The 11,553-nt window shown below is 42.7% G+C and overlaps 2 protein-coding genes across 2 annotated transcripts in view; both read right to left on the reverse strand.

The window, feature by feature from the left end:
- Nucleotides 1-1,028: 1,028 nt before the first annotated feature.
- Nucleotides 1,029-6,178, reverse strand: LOC134180962 (uncharacterized). Its single transcript, XM_062648145.1, has 6 exons — nucleotides 5,822-6,178; nucleotides 5,501-5,611; nucleotides 5,294-5,398; nucleotides 4,589-5,080; nucleotides 3,801-4,040; nucleotides 1,029-3,737 (listed from the first exon to the last, which is right to left on the reverse strand). The coding sequence occupies exons 1-6, from the start codon at nucleotides 6,036-6,038 to the stop codon at nucleotides 1,207-1,209; spliced, it is 3,696 nt and encodes a 1,231-aa protein (XP_062504129.1). The 5' UTR covers nucleotides 6,039-6,178; the 3' UTR covers nucleotides 1,029-1,206.
- A 1,028-nt stretch (nucleotides 6,179-7,206) lies between these two features.
- LOC134181525 (kinesin-like protein KIF21A) overlaps nucleotides 7,207-11,553 on the reverse strand; it is an 18,471-nt gene continuing 14,124 nt past the window's right edge. Inside the window, exons 26-32 of the mRNA XM_062648798.1 lie at nucleotides 11,129-11,553; nucleotides 10,459-10,505; nucleotides 10,253-10,390; nucleotides 9,508-9,628; nucleotides 8,398-8,698; nucleotides 7,570-7,642; nucleotides 7,207-7,502 (exon numbers count right to left, since the gene is read on the reverse strand). The exon at nucleotides 11,129-11,553 is cut by the window's right edge and continues 244 nt beyond it. Coding sequence (XP_062504782.1) covers nucleotides 7,451-7,502; nucleotides 7,570-7,642; nucleotides 8,398-8,698; nucleotides 9,508-9,628; nucleotides 10,253-10,390; nucleotides 10,459-10,505; nucleotides 11,129-11,553 — 1,157 coding nt within the window. The 3' untranslated portion in view covers nucleotides 7,207-7,450. The remainder of the gene's footprint in view (nucleotides 7,503-7,569; nucleotides 7,643-8,397; nucleotides 8,699-9,507; nucleotides 9,629-10,252; nucleotides 10,391-10,458; nucleotides 10,506-11,128) is intronic.

Here is an 11,553-nt window from a genome sequence, read left to right on the forward strand (position 1 = left end):
TAATCTGCATGTCATTATGTGACCATGAAACCGTATACATGACGTAAATTCCTGAGGGCGGTCTGAAACCAGTCTCTCCACGGCGAGGATTGACAATCCGGGGAATGACGAAGGCGGGGAGAGACTGGCTCGAGTCTACTTCCAGATATCGCTCACTCTGGACTGTCTGCGGTCGCTTTAGACGTCAAAAAACAGCAAACAGCACCGAGTACGTTCGCATCCATCCAGTACGTTCGCATTCAGTCTCCGTTGTGACACGAGCGCACACAACGTACGCTAGAAAGATCGTACGACGTCGATCAAGGCTGCATAAAATCGAAGCCTGTCGACGTCAACGTTCCCGCGGCCGCGTTTAATCGCTGCTGTAAACATGCACACAAACAGCAACGACTCTACCTGTAGTATTCGAGTTGTTCTCTACAAAACAAGAGAAGCTAATGAGATAGGATTGCACTGCGTGCATACCAGTCTCGTCTTTAGTGAAGCGTTTAAGAAACAAAATCCGGTCTTTAGATAGCCGATTTCTGGTTACGCGGCACACAGCGACATCAAAGGCCGTTCACTAGACCCCATTTCGCCGGGGAGGACGCGGCGGAAAGGGGTCTGGCTACGCGAGACTAGAACTTGCTCCCTGCCGTATCTCGGCACACATCAGATGCGGACACAGCCAGGGAGGAGCCTTCGAGTTTATTCCATATTTGGTTAGTTTTGGTGTTGGATTACAGAGTTATGCCAGTGAACACGTGGGTATGTCAATAACAAGCTTCATGCTGCTTTGGAATATTGACAGTTTGTAGTCTGTTGATATACGATGGTCGCAGTCATTTGTATTTTCGAATTCTGTTTTTGCCGCTGCTAGAAGAGTAGATTGTACTACTGTTGTATACAGGTACAGCAACTGAGTGATCTGACTGGGTGCTAGCGTTGGACATGTCACACATGCAATAGCGGTGAAGGTCCCGGATAAGAATGCCGTTTCCAGGATGACAACGTGTGATGGCAAAGTAAAGTAAGCAATTTGTGTAATATTATTTTTTAATTTAAATATGTATGTATAGGCAGCAATACTGGTGACTATTAATAAACAGGTTTTAGTCAACTGGCAACAATACTAATCAACAAAGACTGAAATAAATAAAATAAAACAGTTAATAACGTTCAATTCAGTTTAAAAGAAATTTCTGCTTATGAGTGAGAACAACACAGTCATTTGTGTGGGCAGACATGCTGCACCAAACTGGTATTGAAAACATCTGCAGCCTGAGATCTACACCCAATGGTACACATAGCCCTGATCATTGCTGCCTGGTTGGCTTTTTCACCAAATTCATTAGTCCACATACGCAATGCTGTTACAGCTTGCATGAAGGAATTATCTTTGACATCTCTTTGAATCAACTCTGTCTTGTCTATGAAAAATTCGGCTGACAGATTCAACACAAGCCTTTGCCAACAATGACAGAGTTTGTTAGCTACATTCACCAAATCCTTAGCCGTACATTTGGTGTTTGCTTGTACTGTCAGTGACTGTTGTTGAGAGTTTCCTTCTACATCATCTTTCTCTTCATAAAACCAACAGTCTAATGCAGCTCTCTCTTTGTGATCCAGATTGACATCGACCCTGCTTTTGTTTCTTCTCAATGTTGTGTCCTCACTTGGTATATACTTGTCTATACATACCAACTTGTTTACATCCAAAGGAATGGCTGGTCCGGGATGTTGAATATTCAATGAAAACTGAAAACGAGACAACCCTGGTGTCTTCACTTCATGCAGCTTTTTAGTGATGAACAGACGGATGTCTGTACACAGATATGCAATTTCATGAAGTGGCCGTTGTGTGTCAATAGTGACAATGATATATTTCTTCAAGTGATAAATCACTTCCAACTTGACATCTTTCTCAACTCGATATACACACTTATTACGTGTCAACATTGGGTCATCAAGATATTTCTCAATGCAACACATCATCAGCCTAAAATACAACTGCTCAGGAAAAAACTCAATTTTGTGAGACAAAATGATAAGTGACATTGGCCGAGAAGCAACCAAATCAACAGCTGCAAATGGACCTTTTGACTCGACTTCTAGCAAACATGGAACAAAGTATTCTGTTTTATAAGAAACTGATATAGGAAGAGGTGGAGGATTGGGACACAGAATAAAATAGAAATTCAACAAATTGAGTACATCTTCATACTCTGCTGGCTTCACTCCTGCTTCTTTCAGACGATAATGAATGAGTTCCCAAGAAGCAATTCCTACTTGCCGAACTCGATCCCAATCTTCAATCAATAAGGGAGGAGGCCAAGAAGTGACAGATGCCACAACTGAGAAAACCATGAAAATCCAGCTTGGTCTGGTGACGACTGTGTTCTTCAGCTTCTCACTTTTCTGAGGATAGATTACTGATCCGGCTTCATCTAAATATGTTAGAGCAAGACGAACTTCTTTCTCTTCTGACATTCGACACAATCGACGGGCAAAACGCATGATAACATTGACATTGGAAAGAGCAGTGCCCAACTTGGTTTCTAAAGAATCAAGAATCTTCTCTAGAACTGACCAAGTGGCTGGTATCAGAGGTTTAGGTGACACATCACGTGCCAACTCTTCAATGACTTGCTTCACTGCACTCACGCCTGCATCCTCACTTGCACTGTCAGGATCAGACACCGAATTCTCGACATGAAAAAACCAATCATTAGCCTGGTTAGATGGTCGAAGGATGTGCTTCTGAAATGCTTTATTACGAAACATTTTAGACAGAAATTCATTCTGCTTCTTGATCATTTCTTCATCGGCATCATTGATGTGTGTTCCAATCAACAACATCACTGGTGATGCACATCCCTTTGACTTGCCGATGTGAAGACCAGAGAGAAGGCCTTCAAGACTTTCGACATCTCCTGCCAAAAAAGTCATGGATGACCATAAAGCTACAGCATCATAGTTCGTCACTATCCAGTGGTTGTCAATTGGAATTGGTTTTGAGTCAGCAGGACAATAGAAGGACTTGGCCTTGTCACCTAGAAACTCAGATGCATTAAATACAACACAAACGACACATCCTGGTGTGATGGCTTCTCCTTGACCAGGAAGAAGTGGCTCCTGACCTCCCAAATCCCAAATGGCAACGTGAACTTTTGAATCTTCCTGCTTCAAGAGGTCAGGATCACTTTGGAAATCTATGATAGCACGAGCTATCCCTCCAGTTAGAACTGTTGCTTCATCAAGTTTGTCTGTGTCACTGCTGCTTTCTCTATCATTGACTTCATCAAGTTTGTCTGTATTGTTGCTGCTTTCTCTAGTATCAGTTGATGCAGATTCTCTATCAACTGGCAAGCCAAGCTCAACCTCACCGTGATGATCTTCATAATCTGTTTTGTCATTGTCATATTTGTTGTCGTCTTGACTACCAGACACATTTGCACTTGAAACAGTCGGTACATCAACTGCTGCTCTAGCTATTTGTTTGTCTAAAAATTCTTCGTCCTTGTTACTCAAAAGCTTCCAGTTTGATGCTTCACACACTGCCAACTCTGCCACTGCCACAGGTGTGCTCGGTTCAATTATCTGAAACTTCATTTTGAGCACAGATCGTTTAAATGACGTCTTGCCCGTTCTGTCTCTACCAGCAATGACAATCTTCACTCGACTTACTTCGACTTTTCCTTGTGATAAAGCTCGAACAAATAACTCAGCCGCATCAGCTCCCATGCCTGTCACACCACCTACAACAATACCATCATTACAATTTGTATACTAGAATCTGTTCAGTAAGAAGATCGACTGACGAGGACAAAGAACGACGTTCAGTATTGTTCCATCAGTTACTCCTGCATCAGCCAATGTTTGCTCATCGTGCAGTTGCTTCTTCTTAAAAACAAGCAGTTGATCCCATGACGATGGGTCATTCTTGGTTTGCAATTGCTGCTTCAAGGTGGCAACAGTATCAGATGATTTTGCTGTCAATTGAACAGCTTCACCAGTTAGTGACTTGGCCACTAGTTTGAGCCATTGACTCTTGTGAGGTTCTACAAAATAAGTAACTACATCAATACACAAACACAATACATATTTAAACATGTACAACTGTTCTAACACTACACACAAATAAACAAATAGTCAAGAAGACATTCTAATAAATGTAAAGCTTGCTCTCTCTGTCTAATATGTTTGGGTGTCTGTGTGCTACGCAAAGTCTCTATGTCCCCCAGCCGACTATCAAAACGGTAGCTGGACATGAAGCACGTGGGAGTGCTGACTATGGTGCAGCTCTGACATTGGGAATCAAAAACTCACACATAATTGGTTGCTACAAGATATTACTTTGTTAGACAGTAGTCTCGTCTATCCACAGTCAGAAACCAGAGAGGCAATTGTGGTAAGTTCTTTCGCTAAGGAAACTACATCTGTGCTTAACACAACTTAAATCTGTGACCTGCAAACGTAGATGCATGTTTCCATTCAAGTATAGCTCTTTTACAAATGAGTCACACACACACACACACACACACACACACACACACACACACACACACACACACACACACACACACACACACAACTGCAATAAAGTTACCATTCTGTTCTTGACCTGACTTTGAAATGGATTCAGTTGGTAAATGTATACGTTCTCTGTCTTGCTTGTTTAGAACAGTTACATCAGCTCCATGGGATACCAACAAACGTGCAGTTGCAAGATGATCATGTTTACATGCCAAGTGTAGTGGTTGGTTTCCATCTTTATCCACTACATCAATCTTGGCATCATGTTTTAGTAAAATAGAACACAATTCAGGACAGTCTTTCCCTCCACCAGCTGCTGTATGTAGTGGTGTTTGTCCATCTTTATTCAATACATTTACATCTGCTTTACAATTCACCAACAGCTGGACGGTCTCAGTGTAACCATCTCTAGCTGCTGCGTGTAAAGCATGATCACCATCCTGTACACGAGGATAGTATGTCAATATTATTTCATTTACCAAATGTAAAGGACTTTTTTGTTGCTTGTTTAGAGCAGCTACATTAGCCCCATGAGAAAACAATAAATTTCCAGTTGCAGGATGACCTCGTTTACATGCCAAGTGTAGTGGTTGGTTTCCATCTTTATCCACTACATCAATCTTGGCATCATGTTCTAGTAAAATAGAACACACTTCAGGACGGTCTTCCCATTCACCAACTGCTGCAAGTAGTAGTGATTGTCCATCCTTAGTCAAAGCATTTGCATTCGCTCCATTAGAAAGTAATAGGTGAATTGTTTTCGTATAATGCTTTTTACATGCCAAGTGTAGTGGTTGGTTTCCATCTTTATCCACTACATCAATCTTGGCATCATGTTCTAGTAAAATAGAACACAATTCAGGACGGTCTTTCCATCCACCAGCTGCTGTATGTAGTGGTGTTTGTCCATCTTTATCCACTACATCAATCTTGGCATGATGTTTTAGTAAAATAGAACACAATTCAAGACAGTCTTTCCATCCACCAGGTGCTGTATGTAGTGGTGTTTGTCCATCTTCATTCAATACATTTACATCTGCTCCACAATCCACTAACAGCTGGACAGTCTGAATGTGACCATTTCTAGCTGCTATGTGTAAAGCGCGGTTACCATGACGATCTCCTACATTCACACTCTCATTTGTTATCAGTGGACGATACACAGCGGGAGAGTCATGTGAACAACTAACAAGAGCTGTGTGAAGAGGAGTCTGACCTTCATCGTTGACAGAAGTAACATTGGCTTTGTGATCAACTAACAGTTGACAGATATCGACATCTCGATACCACTGATAAGTAGCGAAATGAAGCGGCGTATCTCCCTTTTTGTCTGTCTCATTGACGTTCGCGCCTTGTGACAACAACAACAAACAAATATCGGAATTTCTCATCAGGGCACTCCAGTGTAGAGCTGTTCTTCTCCACCATCTACCCACACCATTCACGTTCCCTCCTTGTTCAACCAGTAGTCGAACCTTCGTCCATTCTCCACACCTCGCAGCTTCAGCGACGTTTCCTTCCATCTCGTTGCGTTGAAGTTTACCAGAACGTTCACTAGCAACAAGATCACACAACACAATCACTTATTCATCCATATCTCTCAAACATCTCCTTTCTCTTCACAATCTCACAAAACGCTGCACCGAACACACCCCACCCAACCTCTCACACAGCGCCACGCCTCTTACTCACGTGACAGATGACGTGCGGACTCTTATTAGTTTATGCGATCTTTATTCCAATATTTGCATTGATTTTCACTGCACGCATTCAATGAGATAATGGCTGCAACTTTATTTATTTAGATCATCAGTAGCTCTGCACCAGTAAACGTGTTAGCAATATTGGCTGCTCTGAGTTTCTCTCATATTCACCCTTTTTATATGTTAGGTTAGACGTGCCTACAAACACCCGAACAGTATACACTATAGCAACAGCGTAGTAAAGAAACTCGTATGCAAATCGCGGTCGTTTACTAGATACATAAACAAAACTTCAAATATAAAGTGGCCTCGGTACTCCAGACTGCTTTCTGCACATGATGGGAGAAGCCTGCCAGACCATCTCCGCCTACATTCTTCCGGCAAGAGATAGAATACGTCTGTGTTCATTAACATCAACTGCCTAGAGACACTACGACACACAGGCAAGGTAACAGACAGACAAACAAACAAACAGACGAACAACAAACAAACAAACAGACGAACAAACAAACAAACAAACAGATGGAGGAAAAGATTTTCTGTACAATTACAGAAGTGTAATAATAAAGCTCAAGTTATATAAAAACTTAGCATGTTGTGTAGTGGGTCGTACTGAGAGGCCTGACTTTCTCAGCACTCAATTTTTTCCTCATTAGACTTAGTTATACGCGCGCGCGCGCTCGTGTGTGTGTGTGTTTCAGTTTGCTGTAATGTTAGCTTTTCAATGAACATTAGTCTAGCTGTATTACTGTAGTTCCCTGCAGAATTGTATCATAGTTGGATGTAAGAAATAAATGATGACCGACAGGCAAGACAGACAGACAGACAGACAGACAGATTATTTTACTCTTCAATAAACACTAGTACATGATCTAGTCACAAGACAGACAGACAGACTAACAGCCCAATGCTTCTTGACCAAACACATTGCATGAACATTCCTTATCCCCACATGCTCTACCACATCCTCGTACACTCACAAACTGAATACCATTGCAGTAACCAATTAAATCCATATATTACAACCACATGTGTTAAACACAATGTGATCTTCATATAATAGAAGGCGAAGGCACCGACCGAGTAGAAAAATTCCTTGCAAGCAATGTGTGCGAATCCTCCATCAACTAAAGGAACTCAAAAATATTGCACTACATTGCTCAGACTCTCTGCATTTCACTAGCTGTATTAACAATGTATTAAACGCGTCTATATATTCCAATTTTTGTACACTAGGGTGACATGATGTCGTCTCGAACTTTCCATAACTTCACTGTTCGATCACTAGACAGCATGGTTAGATAGTATGTGATGTACTGTGTGACTGACTGTTGATGGTAATGAGTAATACCTTGATGCTGTCAAGATGTGACCGTTACATGGTGCCATGGCATTGATTGGGAATTTGTGGCCAGAAGTTTCGCCTAAATTTTGCATTGAAACAGATCAGTACAGAGCACAAAGACACAAACACAGACAGACAGATACATAGACAGACAAACGGGCAAAAGACAGACACAAACACAGATGGACAGACAGACAGACAGACAGACAGACAGACAAACAAACAGACAGACACAAACACAGACAGACAGACAGACAGACGGGCAGCCAAACAGACAGACATAAACACAGACAGGCGGACAGACAGACAGGCAAGCGAACAGACAGGCGGACAGACAACTGGACAGGCAAACAGACAGACAGCCAAACGGACAGACACAAACACAGACAAACAGACAGGCAAACAGACAGACACAAGCACAGACAGACAGACACAGACAGACAGACAGACAGACGAACAATTAAAAGACGGACATACAAAAAGGCAGACACAAACACAGACAGAGAGAAGGCCGGCAGACATACAAGTAAACGGACAGACACAAACACAGACGGACAGACACAAACACAGACGGACAGACACACAGACAGACAGACAGACAGACAGACAAACGGACAGACAGACACAAACACAGACGGACAGACACAAACACAGACGGACAGACACACAGACAGACAGACAGACAAACGGACAGACAGACATATAACTAAGATCTACAGTCAGCTACATAAATCAACAAACAGAACCCGAAAACATCAAAAACAGTCACACAAGCAAACAAACAACAAACACACAAGCAAAAACACAAAACCAGTCGCCATTCAAAAATCTCACCAAGTGGCTGACAGTTGTGTGCCATCCATAGCTTAATAACTCCACTTCTACATCCACTAACAATAACATCACTCTCCGGTAGCCTCATCATCGCCGTCACCCAATGACTGTGAGCAGCATTGACGGCCTGCTTCAATTCATGCGTCTCGACATCCCACTGTTTGATCGAATAATCTCTCGAACCGCTAAACAACGTCCTACCGGCAATCGCCAGTGACTGCACACCATCGTAATGTGGCGGCTTAAACGTGAACCCGGGAGGTTGCTGTATGTCCGGACATCCACGATTAATGTCGAAACCCTGCAATATTAACCAATCAGATCAAGACAAGTTGACGACACATTCGGTTTGGTCAACAGCTGAACTACAGTATCAGCTCAAATGCAAGCTGCGAGGCTTGAATTAAATGGTGGAATGCAATACACTTGTTTGTGCACTAAATAAAGACCTGGGGCTTTAATTAAATGGTGGAATGTAATAAGCTTGTTTGTGTACTACAAAACCCAGGCCACAAACTAAATAGTGGAATGCAATAAACTTGTTTCTGTACTAATAAAAGACCTGGACTTTAATTAAATAGTGGAATACAATAGGTTCGTTTGTGTACTAATAAAATATTCAAGGCTTGTATTTAGACAGGGGCTTATATTGGTACAAAGATTCTTCCAAATCACTAGATCTTATCATCTTCCTTCTGTTCTGTGAAATCCGCCAGAATCAGACCAGTTGCAGCTTCCACTCATTGTAATTCGTTGTCGCTGAGATAGAGATGATGTTTGACTTGCTTCACAGTGTTTTCATCCTTCATGCATGCAGAGCATCCTCCGTGCCATCAACATTGCTAGTGATTCCCACACACTTGAAAGAACATATTGTAGTTTCAAATGAGTGGTTGAGTAGGCGCCTCAGGTTGACACAAATCTCACCTGTACTGTACGCATGCAGCTGGAGACAGGGTGGGGCTTCTATTCAGTCTGGGTCTTTTATTAATCACGAGCAACACTCAAACTATTAGTCTAAGTTGCAAAGTTGTTTGAATTAAAGCCCTGGGGCTTGTATTTTGGTGGGGCTTGTATGTGTATTGTAATGTTATTGATCTGCTGACTTACTCGGACGTGGTGATCGCGTGAGCCGGTGAAGACCCAGCCGGTTGTTCTCGAGTTGTCCTCGTCGATTAGGAGACAGCTGACTGGTGCAGAATGTCCTGATAGTTTACCGATCGTGGAGAATCTAGTGACATGGAAAAATTTAGAAATGAAAGACAACAGCTTAGTAGGACAGACAGACAGAGAAATAGACAAACAGCAAACAGACAAACAGATAAAGGAAAGGACAAACAGCAGACACAGACAAAGAAACAGACAGTCAGACAGACAGACAGACAAGGAAATGGACAAACAACAGACACACAGATGAACAGACAAGCAAACAGACAGACAAAGAAATGGACAAGCAGCAAACAGACAGACAGACAGATACACAGATAAACAGACAAGCAAATAGACAAACTAACAGTCAGACAAAGAAATGGACAAATAGCAAACAGACTGACAAAAAGACAGACACACAGACAAACTAACAAACAGACAGAGAAATGGACAAACAACAAACAGACAGAGAAATGGACAAACAACAAACAGACAGACAGAAAGGCACACACAGACAAAGTAACTGACAAACAGAGAAATGGACAAACAGCATACAGACAAACAGACAAACTAACAACAAACAGACAGAAAGACAGACAGACAAACAAACATTTGTGATTTGATCAAAATTCATAAATTAATTAACTTAGTCTTGCCTATTCACATAACACAAGAACGTGTATTGCATGCTACCAACTCTATTTACTTTCTAAGATCCCATATTTTGACTGATGAAGATGACGATGTTGCTGAGTAGAGATAAGATCCCGTCCCATCCAACGCCATGTCATGGACAGCATCTGAGCTTGTCCCTCCCTTCCATCCTTTATCACTGATTGATTGTCTAGAAAACATAATAAAAGGTTAGATTGAAGGGATGGTTGATAGTGGAGTGTCTTGGCAGTAGGTCACCCTAATGTTCGAACACACTTGAAATCACTCTCTCTTACATCCCACACCTAGAAAGGTAAATTGTAGTCAATTGTTACACATACGTGCGTGTGCATACACACACACACACACACACACACACACACACACACACACACACACACACACACACGAGCAGATATACATACAGACAAATAAACAAACAGACAGACATAAAGATGCAGACACAAACACACACAAATAGCCAAAAACATGGCAAACATGGACACACACACACACACACACACACACACACACACACACACACACACACACACCACACACACACACACACACACACACACACACACACACACACACACACACACACACACACACACACACAAACAAACAGACCCCCACACACACACTCACACAAACAGACAGACACAGACAGACACAGACAGACAGACACACACACACACACACACACACACACACACACACACACACACACACACACACACACACACACACACACACACACACACACACAAACAGACCCACACACACACACACACACACACACACACACACACACACACACACACACACACACACACACACTCACAGACAGACAGACAGACAGACAGACAGACAGACAGACAGACACACACACACACACACACACACACACACACACACACACAACCTTAATCTGCGACTGCGATCCCGTCAACAGCGTCCGTGTCTGATGACAATAAACAACCTTTGTGACCGAACTCGGCTGCCCGGCGATACACACCACCTCCTGCTCCCTCTCCAGATCCCACACCCTCACCGTCCTATCCTGTGATCCCGTATACAACATCGACCCGTTCACACACAATGTCAACACGGCACTCATATGTCCCTGTATCAAGTGTGTACACATCAGGCATCGATCCCGACGTGTCTCCCCTTGCTTCATTGTCACAATCTTCCCCTCGGATCCCGATGCCAGTTCCCGTGTGACCGCCAGCCTCTCGAACACGTGACCCATCGAACCATTCGATTTCACTCCAGATCCGGACAAATGAGGAGACAACGATGATGGCGGGCTGTTGGACTTTGAAGGTTCGCTTTCGCTGTTTCTTC

The sequence above is a fragment of the Corticium candelabrum genome, chromosome 6 (assembly GCF_963422355.1).
Source record: "Corticium candelabrum chromosome 6, ooCorCand1.1, whole genome shotgun sequence".
NCBI lineage: Eukaryota > Metazoa > Porifera > Homoscleromorpha > Homosclerophorida > Plakinidae > Corticium > Corticium candelabrum.